Here is a 13,799-nt window from a genome sequence, read left to right on the forward strand (position 1 = left end):
ATCCAATATCTCCCAAGAATTTTGACATGAACCTGGTGTACAACAAATGTAAAATTGCATGTTTCCACTCCGCCGAAATAAATATCCATGGGCATTAATTGAGTAACCTTCTTGGAGCCGAAGGGCTCGTTCTTGTTCTTGGAATCAAGATAACGGAAAAAGTACCAGGATGAGTCCATGAACGTATCCATTGTGTCGGTATCTCTTTTCGCTGCCTCGCCACCACGAAGGTGCACTTGGTATTCACAAAGCTATCGATTTTGGCCAAAGGAAGCCCTCTCGAAACCTCGTCCCTATTAGGTAGTAGAACAGGAAGCTCTTCATCTGGGACGGGAACCAATCCACAGTCATTGCAGTGCACCATTGGTATAGGAGCACCCCAGTACCTCTGACGACTGATCAACCAATCTCTAATTCTATATTGCACTTTAGATTCACCCTTGCCCACTTTGCTCAACATTTCTGTGATTTTCTTTGATGCTTCGGATGCGATTAAACCATTGACGGAACCTAAACTTTTTACGTTTCCAGGAATTAAAGTGGAATCGCAGAGACGACCACTCTTGGCAACATAAGGAATTTCATACTCTGAACCAGCGTCCTCAGGCCCTATTGTCAAGACTGGAGGTATATTCGGGTTGTGGAGTTGCCAGAATTCAAAGTCCCGAGTATCATGGCCTGGACAGCCCATAACCGCTCCACTTCCATAAGAGCTCAAAACGTAGGTAGCAGCATACACCGGGACATCATAAACTTCCCGAGCAGAGCCCTCGGTATCTATAGGGATTGAAACCTTCAAGTTTTCAAGTTTATACCCATCTTTAGATTCGGAATCGTCTCCTGAATGTTGCGCAATGAATGCCTCTAGCTTTTTGTCCTTCTTGGCCTCAGCTTGGACTAGAGGATGCTCCAACGAAAGAGCCAAAAATTGTACACTAAACAAGGTGTCAGGGCGAGTGGTGAACACGCTTATTTCTTCATCAGTGTTAGTAGCAAATCTAATAGTCGCTCCCGATGACTCGCCTATCCAGTTTTTCTGCATCACCTTAACCTTTTCTGGCCAGTCTTCGAGCACCTCGCAATCTTTCGCAAGGTCTTTGGCGTACTTGGTGATTCCAATAAACCACTGTTCCAAATCTCGCTTTTCAACTTTTGCACCCGACCTCCAAGATCTGCCTTCAGAGTCTACCTGCTCATTAGCAAGGACTGTTTGGTCCACTGGGTCCCAATTAATCTGTGCCTTCTTACGGTAGGCCAATCCGTGCTTTACAAGAAGGAGAAATATCTTCTGTGTCCACCTGTAGAATTCTGGATCACAAGTGGAAACTTCTCTGTCCCAATCAAAATCAGCAAGCATCAAATCCATCTGGGCCTTCATTTTGTTGATGTTATCGCGGGTCCATATCGCTGGGTCTATTCCGTTTTCTATGGCAGCATTTTCAGCCGGCAATCCAAAGGCATCCCAGCCCATTGGGTGGATGACGTTCTTGCCTTTAAGACGCATGTATCTCGCTACTACATCGCTAATTGTATATACCCTGAGGTGCCCCATGTGTAATGCTCCACTGGGATAGGGGAACATCGAGCAGCAATAGAACTTTTCACCGTCAGCATTCATGGACTTTGCTGGATTCAATGAACCGGAAGATTCCTTCCAGATACGTGCCCATTTTTTATCTAGATCACGTAACTCTACCTCCTGCTGCTTCAATGTCTGAGATGTTCTAATTAGTCTCTTGGAGATCCATATTCGGCCTACAGGCGGTATGCCAGCCGGCTTGCCTCGAAGCATCAACCTCTTTATGCAGACACATTTCGAACTGGGTATGACGCTGTGGTGTCTGGGTGTGTTACATGGAGGTACCATCCTGGAGGGTATAGCATTTCCACTTATTTCCGCTTATCAACCAATGAAGAAATGGACTGGTATATCAAGTTGCATAAGCCATGAAATCCACTTTCCTCAAGCTCGCTTAAGACCGCTACTTTCACCTCGTCGTAGTTCATGCCTATCCATTTCACATCCGAACTGGCGTTCAATTGCAACACACTTGCCCTCTTGATGGGACCGTCATGTCTTGTCTCAATATCATTTGCCTTATCCTCTATCCTGCGAACAATTTGGCAAGATATATAGGCAAATGAGGGGTTGTGAAACAAATTACCTGATGTAGATCGTTCAAGTATATTGGAATAGCCAAACGTTGGCAACATTCCCAACTTGTCTATCATGGAACGATGGAGGGACAATACCTGACTTCTCTCAACTTTTTCATTACTTTGTATTTCGAGCGCTTTGTCTCGCCAAAGATAATTGAGGGTGTCGAGAAGTGCAGTAGTATATAATAACTTTGCAGTTTCCGATGAAAATTGCCTGTTTTTTAGCTTCAAAAGGTAATCGCAGTATCCCGATATGACAAACGGATGCTTGCAAAGCAACATCTTAGCATGTAGTATGGGTGGAAACAAAACAGCACCATCGCTTAATGAGCCGAATAATTGCTCATCCATTGATTCAATGAACTTGAAGAGGTAAACAGACAGAACCTGGACAGTTAAGTCGACATTAGCAATATGCTCGGAAAGAAAAGTAAAGACAGCACCTAGCATTGTGTTCAACAGCAGGACGACCTCAGTCTGGTCAAAATTCTGGTCCTGTAAATCTTGTAACCACCACTTGATGAAAGATGTAAATTCAATCAACCATAGCAGGATCACTTGGGAGAAGTGGTGTTGAGAGTCCCATTGACACTGTGGAGGGAGAAGTAGCTTGCTCCCAAAGTTGTGAGAGTCCGCAACGGTTTCGAATTTCATGAGACTGATCCTGTGGATGATGTTTTGCAGTGTGTCCTGTAGAAAATCTGCATTTAAATCGGGTGCAGCTATACCAGCTGATATGGCGAATAACCTGTTGAGTCTATCATAGTATAGTGATGCTTCTTTCTGCTCGATGTTATCTTGAAGGCTGGTCTTCATAAAGTAAAGCATTTCTGATTGTAACTTTTCATCGCCTGCTAGCAAACGAAGAGTAACGTATATCAATTTAATCTTGGTTGACAAAACGCTGTAGTTGGAGTGATCTCGCAATCTGAGAACCAGCCATGAGTTTGGATAGCTTATACGATTAAAGTTGCGGATCAAGCCTTCAATATCGTAAATATCAGTAATGGAAACCTCATTTTCATTTAAGGTTGAAGATGGCTCAAAATCAATTTTCCTAAACCCTCGTTTGTTTCTGCAAAGTTGGTCAAAATTGGAAAATTGCTGAAGTAGATAGTTGGAAGTGCTGCGATGGAAGTTGTTATTGATAGCACTTGATATGTTGAAAAATTCGTCGTCAGGTATTCGAAAGAGGCTACCAGAGGTACTGATAGATATTGGTTTTCCATCTGTAAATCGCCTGTAGTTCAAAGCAGGATCTATTTTGGTGAACAAGCATAACAAAAGCTTGAGGTGCTCATCTAAAGGGAACTTTAGATGTAAATCCAACACCAATTTTATATGCCATTTTTTGAGAGGTAGCGATCCATTGTTAGAGCCATGAAACATACCTCCTGATTCCATCAACCCCACGAAAACTAGCTGAGATATGTATCGGCGAGAATATTCGTACGACAACAAATGGAGGAGAATAGGAAGTCTTCGGTAGAGAAAGTCAACTATCTTGGGACCGAACAAGTGGAGGGAGCAGAGTAGCCAGTCCAAGAGTTCTATTTGGATACTTCTTGGTAGTCGTGATTGCTTGGTTCTGGTGCCATTGACATAATACATTTTAGGTTCACCGATATTACTTAGGATACGATCGAGTAACAGGTCCAGGATGGTATTATTTGTTGAGAATATGCACAATGCCTTTATCATATACTTTTTCTGCAGCGCTGAAAAGTGGGAAGGAGTGGAATCTTCAAAGATGATATCAAACAAACGAGTCAAGTCATCATGGTCCACTCCAGAATTGTGAACTTCATGTTTGATATCTTCGATCAACAACTGTTTATCTGAGCTCCCCAACCGTTTTCGACTTCTCCAGAGCCTTTGTATCTTGTCAGATACACCTTCCAATGCGTCATCGTGCACCCTTTTTGCCATAACAGCACCTACAGACGCGCAGAAGCGAAAATGCGCACAATCAATTTTTGACAGTATGCACCCCAGAAATCGGGGTCGCGGCTGCAACTCCGAGCGAATATCGAGCATATATCGAGGTCTACAATTTGGTAAAGTTCGTACTATTGTGGATAATTAGCGAACCATAGTATTCAGCAGCATCATAAAATGCTGAGTTTGTTCTCCTTGAAAGGTAAAGTGGCATTGATCACAGGAGCCACGAATGGGATCGGTTTGGGGATGGTTAAGGGGTTGGCCGATGCTGGTATTGACCAGCTCATTTTGACTTATCGGCTGGAAGATGCCCTTGAAAAAACGAAGCAGCAACTCAAAAAGATCAATTCCTCGGTTGATGTAGTTGGTATCAAAGCGGACTTCTCCAGTCCAGACGAAGATGAAGTGGTGAAGAAGATTGTGGAAGAAGCCTATGAAATTGCTTTAGGGCATTCAATTGATATTCTCATCAACAATGCCGGAACCAACATCCGCCATCCTTTCGAAAGCTATCCTCAGGAAGATTTTGATCAAGTTTTGCGTGTAAATCTTCAGTATCCTGTCAAACTCACGAAACAGGTGGGATCAAGAATGCTTGAAAAGGGAGTGAAAGGAAACATTGTTTTCACAGCTTCGTTGGCTTCGTTCTTGGGTATCCCTAATGCAAGTGCTTATGCAATTGCAAAAGGAGGCATCAAGCAATTGACTCATGTCTTGTCAAATGAGTGGTCTCTGAAGGGTATAAGAGTCAACTCAATTGTGCCCGGTTATATTGAAACAAACCTCACCGACACATTGGACAAGACGTACAGAGACACCATCATTAAGAGAATTCCAATGGGAAGATGGGGCACCATGGATGACTTCCAGGGACCCATTGTGTTCTTATGCTCTGATGCAAGTGGCTATGTCACTGGAGAAATGCTTGCAGTTGATGGTGGATGGTTAGGTTTTTAGTACGATGTAGATATGCTAAAGCTAAATACCTCCTGCCTCACGGTACCATCTAATGCCACGGTCAAAACTGACTACGCATAGACCTTCATTAGTGTCTCCTCCTGAGCCACTTCTGATACCTTTTTTGATAAACTTGACACCACTCGCCACGCTGGTATCCAACTCTTCGTTTCCATCCGTGGACTCCAAATCGGAAATTGATATGCTAATAGTGGCTTCTCTCTCTCTGGTGTCCAAATTCCAGATCCGCACACACTTATCGAAGCCACTACTGGCCAAGAGATCTCCAGTTTCGTCAAAGCACAATCCCATGACCCACCCATCGTGGGCGAACCCACCAATGGTTGTTTTTGAGGAATGCGATGGAGTTGTTAAAGATCCAACATCTTCACCATACTTGACATCGTATAGCGTTATGGATCCTGACGACTGATTATCCCGTGCTACTGCTAGCATTGAGCCTCCTGGAGAAAATTTTACAACTCTGGCGATAGAGCTCGAGCCATGGGCGCCGGTGGTACTTTGCTGAAGATCAGTGGAACGGAATGTGTAGTATGGTTTTAAAGTTTCGAGATCATAGAGCAAAACATCGCCATTAGAATGCCCTATCGCAACCTTGGCCTCTGTAGAATTGGAGATGTCAATGGAATTTGGAAAGGCGCCATTGCTGCCCACAAGGTGACCATACTCATCAAGCAGCACCTCAACATTCGAACCATCTGGGGAAGTTATATCGAGCCTGTAAACTATTGCACCCTTCCCAATTTTGGTCGCGACAAAGTAGTCTTGTTTGGATTCAGGATCTTGGTAGAAGCAAGGACCCCAGCAATCTTTTCGTAAATCTACTGGGACTGGGATTTCTTTCAAGGTCTCAAAGTCATCGCCTACAATGAGTTTCAAAGTGATAGAGCCATCAAAAGCAGCAAATGCCACCAACAATACCTTTACGTGCGAGCTAGGAAGGACAGCTTCGTATGTGGAGACGTGGTGTAGCCCCATTTTATTGATTAAAATTCGTTTCACGTATTGGTGTGGATCATGGTTTTCTTCTTGCTTGTTATCCCAAAATGCAGCATACCCATCACTCGATACAGTTAGAGTATAGCGAGTGGTAATCACAAGATCTAGAATATCCAGGGAATGGGCTTCAGCAGCCGTGCCTGTGGAAATGTACTGTTTTCCCATCTATATGGTGGAACAAAATTGACAACGCTTTTTGCACCTGCGACCATTACGTAAGAGGGTTGCACCAAGGCATTCAATTGAAGAGTCTTGAAGTTGATTTAGACGATTGAGCTCCTCAAGCAATTTTAAAGAACGCCAGAGGTGTCAGAGGTGTACACAAGTAGGTCTTTTGTGAAATTAACTATTTTTTCAAAACATCGGTTTTTTGCATAATTTCAAATTGTTGCAAAATTTAAGAAGCTACACATTTTCAGTTCGTGAATGCTAATAGGTCGGTATCAAGAAACCATACTTATTTGTTGACCTTCCCATAATCATTAGCACTGTATTGAACTCTGAAATCTCCCTTTGTACCAACTTTGTGTTTGTACTTGAAGGATTATTGTCGAGCTCAAGCCACCAATGTTCAAATTATTCCACAGAAAAACATATTCCAGGACAAGGCTTCGTGCCCTATGGAATGAGTGGAGATACAAACACAATACCTCTCAAAACTCGACCAGGAGTGTTGTGCAATTGCAAGCTGGGGAAGACATTATCTCAAATGCAAAACTTCAATCTGTACCACCTTCGAGGACAGGACCAGACAGCACAACTAGCTCAAACCATACTTCAACGCCTGTTGCTTCACCATTAGCAAAGGCTTTCAATTTTGATACGTCTACGGAAGCCTTTTCCTCGATAACTGACGAGCACAAGAGCAATAGTGAGGACTCTCGATCACTGAAATGGAGAGTAAGAACTCACACATACACAGCATGGATTCGCCAGTGGAAGACTTTCACGAGACGTGCATCACAGACAAAAAAGTCGGCTCGGTTTGAAAGAATGAAGAGCCGATACAGAAAATTGTTCACTTATAAACTGGCTGCAAATTGCGAACCAACTTCTCAGTTGCCGGTGATGGCTACGGAACCATTGCATGTACCAGCAAAAAACGGCACTAGTCCTTTCGATGTGGCCCTACCTCCAATTTTTACCAGCTCTGTCTCTTCCGTTTCAAGTGACAACGTTCCAAAAGAAGTTCAAGGTGCTTACGAAGTGAGTGACAACTGGGTAAGCAATATTGTCTTTGGAGGTGAAGAAGAGGAAGCCAAGGCTGAAGAGCATGTTAGCACAGATTTTGCGAATGGGTATCTTGCCGACCCGTCTTGGTTTCTTCCCAAACCTGATACATTAGCGACAATTCTGGGAGAAAGCGCCAAGTTCGCATGCTTTTGTGAGATACCCTCACGGACTCAATCGGTTGCATCAGCTTCAAACCCATATCTGAGCAAGAACCTTGACGACACACCACCGGCTTTAGTGGGACAACATTTGAAAAATCCTTCACAGCCCTCAGCATCGGCGGGAAGTTCAATCTTGCAAGATATCACCTCAGCAGAAACCATACGGGAACCTCCTATAACTCAATGTTCCATGAGAATGAAGAGAAAGGAGCTTGTTGTACAATACGCTAGTCAAACTTCATTAATTTCGCCAACTCTGACTTCGAACAGAGCAACAAAATCTGAGGTTAAATCATCGCAGAACTCTGGGTCCAAACGCAAATATCTCAAGAGAGCACCGACCCGGATTGCAAGTTGGTTTTCGTCAGTGCACCAGAAGACAACATTGAAGCCGTCCTCGAAGCATTGAGTGGACTTGGAGCCATTTCAGCTTGTGACTGATGGTATAACAGATGGGGGAGTTGCTTTAAAATAGGTATAAATGAGTTCATAGTTAATAATCATGATAAAACTTGTTCACGAGTAGTCAGTCTCAAAAGTAGAAAATCATTCTCTACTCATAAATACGAGGCTATTCGATTCAATGGTGTTCCTAATTCTTCCTATTATCGTATACCTTTCTTCGCTCGTCCCTGCAGACAGCGTTATGTAAATCAAAATTCATGCGACAAGCTGAGTAGAAGGCACAACAATGCTGGCACGGCTTGTAGATGATCTAATTAAAAATCCCATCTTCAGACAAGGCTTCAGGCCTGAGCTTACATCCGGTAAAAACAGTGTCAACTTGAAGTTTCTGAAAGTTGTTTGCAGAAACGATACTGAGGTTTTCTCTGCTGACGGTAGTCAAATTCGCTGCAGTTATATCCAAGAAAGTGGTTCGTACAGCATATTGGACAACCCTTATAGCGACTCGGATGTCAGCCATTTGTCTTTGAGCAGTCTGGGAAAGTTTTTGGCTTCTTTGAGTGGGAATGGGAACAACGTGATTACTGTTTTCGCCCTTCCTGATTTTTTATCACCCCAAAATGGCAGAGTAAAAGTGAAGCCACTTAAACTTGAACCTTTACCAGCAGGAATCAATAAGATGGTTTGGCACACAGCCATGGCACAAGATGCTGGCTTGGTGGTGTTGACCAACGAGTCTAAGATTTATCTTTATGACTTACTAAAGCCTACGTCCAAACCTCAACTCGCAGTGGATTTGACTAAAAGTCCTAGCTTCTCGGCTGAAACCGCATCTTCATTATCCTTTGGATCAGAAGCGTCACTTTCTGGTGCCTTAACCTTATACATCACCACGAACAGTGGAAAAATATTCGCTCTATACCCTTTCATCAACAGCTTGGCAAACATTGCAACTACACAATCCAGCGTCAAAATCGTGATGAATGATACTAAAGATATACTACAGAAAGTTGAGAAGGACTTGAGTACGATGAATATCAACGAAGCAGTTAATAAGCGCCCATTATGGCACTCTATCTTTGGCCAATACACTTTCTATTCTTCTTTGTGGGCTCAAATTGCAGATGGAAACCCTCTCAAGATAGAGAAGCGTCGTAAAAGTGATTTGAGATTGGAAGAGTTAGCGATCCTAGGAGTAAAACTTCCACATGATTTCAGCCCGGAGGTTCAGGGTCCATTATTTTCATCGCAAGGGCTGAACAACATCTCCGATATTGCACATCTCTCGAACAATGAGAACCTCTCATACCTAATGACTGCAACTATTGAGAACAACAAAGTAAAGTTGGACCACTTTGTACAGTTTTTACCAATGATCATGAAGTTTGGTAACAGCGAACAAAGATTTCAGCTGCAACCAAAAAAGGACACAAATGCACCAAAGCCGACAACCAACAAATCCCGTGGTTACGCCAAACCAAAGCGAGGGTTTGGATTTGTTGATCTTGACGATGCTCCTTCGTCTCAACCTGAGCCAAGCGACGCCGAAATCACCAGGAACAATTTTGACTTGGAACAAACTTATTGGTCTAAAAATTTCGTCAATATCACCAGAGTTGGCAGCAGAACTATCCTGGAGCCTGCAATAGGTGCATCATTAACCACTTACAATTCTGGCCAGTGCTACATCTTGAGGCTCCCTCGCAAACTATTAATAAGTACCAACACCGAATGGCCCGATTTCATTTCAAGAAAGATCGAGCTCGATGGCAAGCCTCTGCCTATTCCAAGCGACAACTTAACAGAAATTTCGTCTCGTGAGGATATAATCTCCTGCTCATATGTCAATGATAAAATAGACTCAAACTGGGGAGCAGTTGTTTCACTTTCCAAATCTTCTTCTGAAAATTTGAAAGTTGTTGGAATCGAAAAACAATCAATGGTACTGAGAGAAAGCACACCAATGAATCAAGCGCCACAAGAGGAACCAAAGCGGTCGGTAAGCTATAAATTACCGATTTTACAACAGGAGCCTTTCTCGCAGTTAGAATCTGAGATTCAGGTTCTCAAGTCGCACATAGCCAACATCTCAGGGCTTAGTGTGCCCAAAAATGTGCTTAAGAATGCGGACGGAAGTACATTGAAGTCGCTCTCAGAAGCTTCCCTGAAAGTTATTGAGAAAACGATAAGAATTACTGCGCATGCCGTCAACTTGAAATTAAGGATAGAGACTGACATTGCAAATCTTAAAAACCAAATCAAACTTCTCACGGAGACAAAAGAACAGCAAGATGCGTTGAGCAAAGCTTTGGAAGCATCTTCGACCTTGGTCAAGCTTGAGGACCGACATGAGAGATTAACTGAAAGGATACAGGCATTGGAGAAGAAAATTGATGAAGCAATCAGACAATTATCCTACAAGGAATCGATGCCCTTGTCCAAGGAGGAAAAGCTGTGGATAAGAGAGGTAAACGGAATTAACGCACTTCTAAACAACGCAGGAGAAGATAGTCTTGCTCTGAAAATTGAGGATCTCAAGGTTCAGGTTACTGCACTTTCTCAAAATGAACACAGTGCAAATGAGCATCTTACAGATGCTGAAATTCAAAAAAGGCAAAATAGCATTATCTTGGCCAAATTGAGTTTGTGGCTACAAAACGATCTGGAGAAACTTGATGAAGTAAAGCAAAGCGTTACCGATTGCATTCGACGTTTACGTATCTAGTACATACGGTCATCCTTAATAGAGCATTTGGCATTAAACTCGTTACTCATTCATTCTATTATAACTTTTGAGGTGTGAGTCTTAGGGCTCATTTCTCCCGATTATTTTATGATTAGACGAAAACTTCTCCCCAGCGTACTCACGAGCATGTATCTTTAGCCCATCATAGTACCGTCCGTCAAAGGCCGATCTACATTGACTTGCTGCCTCTATCAGATCAAATCGAACCACTACCACTCTTTCGACGTCAAAAAACGACACTTTTGTCACAGAAGACCCAATGCCGTATTTATCACACTCGCTCTTGATATCCTCTATAATATCAGACTCCAAGTATTTATCATTTTTGAGTTCTTCCACTCGAAACATGTTCTCTATTACCAAAGATTTTTTCCATATCCGTTGGCGGATCTGCTCTGCTCTTCCCGCAACCGCAGAAGGATCCTCGTCGTCCCAACTAGAGACCTTTTGCTTTAACATTTCTTTCTTCTTGTGCAATAATTGCTTTTCTTCAGCTGTAAGTACTCTGCTAGGAGCCTTCTCCAGATCTCTTTCCTCACTAAATGCAGCAGGCTCTACCTTGATAGGTTCCAGTTCCTTCGAGGACCTGATTTTCGAGTTATCTAACATGTCTATAGCGAGGTAGACACTTTCTTTGTTGTGATATATCACCAATGCTTCATTCTTAAACTGACCTTGATCATAATAGAGCTTTATTCGCGGACGATTTGTCTTGAAGTCTTCCGCTATAACACCGTACTTGCTGAAGATCTCAAAGAGCTCGTCCGACGTAACATCAGATGGAAGCTTGCTAACAAAGACACCTGACGTTGAGGGTGCACTTGATTTTTCAGCATTTCGGAGCCGTTGTATTTCGTCCTTCATTGCTTGTATTTTCTCCTTTTTCACCTTTTTAATCTCCTGCTTATTAACAGACTCATCATTCTCCTTCTGCGATTGCAAATCCGGTCGTGGAACCCATTGCTGTACTATAAAGTTGTAAACATATTCCACGGTATGTTCTTCTTCCTTCCGTTCAAAAACCCATTGCTGACTTTCCTTTTCATATAATACACGTTCATCCACATTTTTGATTACAGCTGGATCCTTTTCAACGAGTGACGGATGAGGTGGTGCTCCCGGAAATTCGCCGTCCTTCATTGACAATAATAGCTGTCTCTTACCTCTCGATGATCATCGCACCTCGCAAGACTTGTAATGCCTGCATACATCCTATCAAGCACACACCCAGACACCAGGACCGATAGTCGGGAAGTGTGAGCAATCCGAATCGGTAGTAATTATGCTTTCCAGACGGTTAATATCAACTCGGAGTATACGGCTCTACAGTGCCAAATTTGGTACTCAAATGAACCCTGCTCCTCCTCGGCTTCCAAAGGAACAACAAGAGGAATTTGAAGCCTTGCAAAAAATAGCAAACTCACAAGCTGCCATTGATGAATATAATCAGCTGATCCAGAACACAGATGAGAGTCTGACGGTGTCTACGACACCCAACTTGAAGACTGACGTTGGCGGATTTCACCCTCAATATTTCAAGACGATTCCCGAGTTTGAAGGAGACGTAAATCCGAAGACCGGAGAGCGTGGAGGTCCCAAGCAGGACCCATTGAGACATGGAACTGATTGGTCTTTTAATGGACGTGTTACGGACTTTTAAACATTGTATGTAGTTGCATGAATGAGCATGGTATGAAGGTACGAGGGTAGCATTGGAAGCATGAAAGAGGTGTGTCATCTCTTGATGAGTATGGTTTTGCAGTCATACCTCGACTGTGAATTTTCTCTTCCTTTAACTTCTTTTCAATAAGTAAGGATGTCTACTCGTGTTTAGCTGGCGATTACACTTCTCTGTACCCAACTTTCAGAATTGTAATGGATGCCATTCGGCACCAAAACTGTATTTCGCGATGCTCATCGCTCGCTCTTCGTCCTCAACTCGGTTGACATGGATTTCGATCCACTCTCGTTATACACGGCTCAAACTCCCGGGGAAGAGGAATTCGATCAAGAACAATACACCGAGCAATCACCAAAGGACATACCGCAGGAGACCTTAAATAGTGATGTTAACCTAGCAGATTATGAAGAAGACGACGATCCAATGCACCCCGTTCACCCTCTAGATCTTCCCGCTATACGACTTCAGCCACCCAGAGCGGTCCTACACACTTTATTGAGACTCTTAGCTCTAGAAGAGATATACAATTTCTCCAATAGCTCGAATACAGACCAAAAATATACCAGTGTTCAGGAAACCTTTCAACTGAAGAATATCAAATTGATCGATGCAGAAAGAGCTTTACCTTGGTTCAGCCAACATTGCCCAAGATTCAACACGCTAGAAAAACTTCTGTATCTACCATACCTCGCAGGACCATTGAAAGCTACCGGTCAATATAATGCATGGCTAAGTAAAATCATTTCCAGCGGTCTTTCTTGGATTCCAAATTCTGACGACATTATGAAAGAGGCGACCCTTCGACTATCCGAGAACTGTGGACGAACAGCTCAGCCGGAGATTGTTCGCAAAATAGGTATTCCGAACCTCGATAAGATTTACAAAAATGGAGCATATTTGCAGCTTCGTGAGCCTTCTTTGACTGGCGATAATTTGGGCCTTAAAACATGGGGTCTGTCACTAGTTCTTTCCAATAGACTAGTTAACAATCCTAGGGAAAAGTATCTAAGGGAGCCAGTTTTGGAATTGGGTTCTGGTACCGGGCTAGTAGGAATGGCCAGTGCAATCTTGGGCTGCGAAACGTTTCTAACCGATCTTGCTGAAATTGTACCTAATCTTGTGAGCAACATAGAACTCAATCAGGTTGAGTGTACTGTCCATGAATTAGACTGGAGAGATCCAAGTTCATTCAAAAGAACCTTCCCCAATCAGAAATTCAAAACAATTATTCTAAGTGATCCTATCTATTCCTCGTTACACCCTCAATGGGTGTTCAATATGGTCAATGAGTTTTTGAAAGATGACGAAGATTCTCGAGTTCTCTTACAGATTCCACTTCGACCAAAATATGAAGAAGAACGAGAGAGGTTATGGTCTTTGATGAGCGACTTTGTTGAAAAGGAAAGCTGCATCGAAGAAGGTTTTGATGATTTCGGAGCTATGAGGTACAGCTTCAAGTTATACACAAAGATATGAGGTATAATTTTAGTCTATA

The 13,799-nt window shown here is 42.9% G+C and overlaps 9 protein-coding genes across 9 annotated transcripts; 5 read left to right on the forward strand and 4 right to left on the reverse strand. All coding sequences in view use genetic code 12, as the record gives it.

Annotated features, from left to right (window-relative positions):
- Window positions 1-94: 94 nt before the first annotated feature.
- Window positions 95-1,867, reverse strand: NAM2 (leucine--tRNA ligase; the record flags this gene model as incomplete). The annotated part of the gene is made up of 1 exon (XM_001486752.1): window positions 95-1,867. One exon carries the CDS (start codon window positions 1,865-1,867, stop codon window positions 95-97), a length of 1,773 nt encoding a protein of 590 aa, XP_001486802.1.
- A 23-nt stretch (window positions 1,868-1,890) lies between these two features.
- PGUG_00180 (uncharacterized protein) lies at window positions 1,891-4,197 on the reverse strand (the record flags this gene model as incomplete). The annotated part of the gene is made up of 1 exon (XM_001486753.1): window positions 1,891-4,197. One exon carries the CDS (start codon window positions 4,195-4,197, stop codon window positions 1,891-1,893), a length of 2,307 nt encoding a protein of 768 aa, XP_001486803.2.
- A 78-nt stretch (window positions 4,198-4,275) lies between these two features.
- Window positions 4,276-5,058, forward strand: PGUG_00181 (uncharacterized protein; the record flags this gene model as incomplete). The annotated part of the gene is made up of 1 exon (XM_001486754.1): window positions 4,276-5,058. One exon carries the CDS (start codon window positions 4,276-4,278, stop codon window positions 5,056-5,058), a length of 783 nt encoding a protein of 260 aa, XP_001486804.2.
- Window positions 5,059-5,079: 21 nt separating this feature from the next.
- On the reverse strand, window positions 5,080-6,243 carry SKI8 (SKI complex subunit WD repeat protein; the record flags this gene model as incomplete). Its single annotated transcript, XM_001486755.1, has 1 exon — window positions 5,080-6,243. One exon carries the CDS (start codon window positions 6,241-6,243, stop codon window positions 5,080-5,082), a length of 1,164 nt encoding a protein of 387 aa, XP_001486805.2.
- A 402-nt stretch (window positions 6,244-6,645) lies between these two features.
- Window positions 6,646-7,881, forward strand: PGUG_00183 (uncharacterized protein; the record flags this gene model as incomplete). Its single annotated transcript, XM_001486756.1, has 1 exon — window positions 6,646-7,881. The coding sequence occupies one exon, from the start codon at window positions 6,646-6,648 to the stop codon at window positions 7,879-7,881; it is 1,236 nt and encodes a 411-aa protein (XP_001486806.2).
- Window positions 7,882-8,163: 282 nt separating this feature from the next.
- On the forward strand, window positions 8,164-10,602 carry NUP82 (linker nucleoporin; the record flags this gene model as incomplete). The annotated part of the gene is made up of 1 exon (XM_001486757.1): window positions 8,164-10,602. One exon carries the CDS (start codon window positions 8,164-8,166, stop codon window positions 10,600-10,602), a length of 2,439 nt encoding a protein of 812 aa, XP_001486807.2.
- Window positions 10,603-10,683: 81 nt separating this feature from the next.
- Window positions 10,684-11,763, reverse strand: PGUG_00185 (U2 snRNP complex subunit; the record flags this gene model as incomplete). Its single annotated transcript, XM_001486758.1, has 1 exon — window positions 10,684-11,763. The coding sequence occupies one exon, from the start codon at window positions 11,761-11,763 to the stop codon at window positions 10,684-10,686; it is 1,080 nt and encodes a 359-aa protein (XP_001486808.2).
- Window positions 11,764-11,905: 142 nt separating this feature from the next.
- On the forward strand, window positions 11,906-12,283 carry PGUG_00186 (uncharacterized protein; the record flags this gene model as incomplete). The annotated part of the gene is made up of 1 exon (XM_001486759.1): window positions 11,906-12,283. One exon carries the CDS (start codon window positions 11,906-11,908, stop codon window positions 12,281-12,283), a length of 378 nt encoding a protein of 125 aa, XP_001486809.2.
- A 219-nt stretch (window positions 12,284-12,502) lies between these two features.
- PGUG_00187 (S-adenosylmethionine-dependent methyltransferase) lies at window positions 12,503-13,780 on the forward strand (the record flags this gene model as incomplete). Its single annotated transcript, XM_001486760.1, has 1 exon — window positions 12,503-13,780. The coding sequence occupies one exon, from the start codon at window positions 12,503-12,505 to the stop codon at window positions 13,778-13,780; it is 1,278 nt and encodes a 425-aa protein (XP_001486810.2).
- Window positions 13,781-13,799: the final 19 nt, after the last annotated feature.

Source organism: Meyerozyma guilliermondii, genomic scaffold (genome assembly GCF_000149425.1).
Source record: "Meyerozyma guilliermondii ATCC 6260 scaffold_1 genomic scaffold, whole genome shotgun sequence".
Taxonomy (NCBI): Eukaryota; Fungi; Ascomycota; class Pichiomycetes; order Serinales; family Debaryomycetaceae; genus Meyerozyma; species Meyerozyma guilliermondii.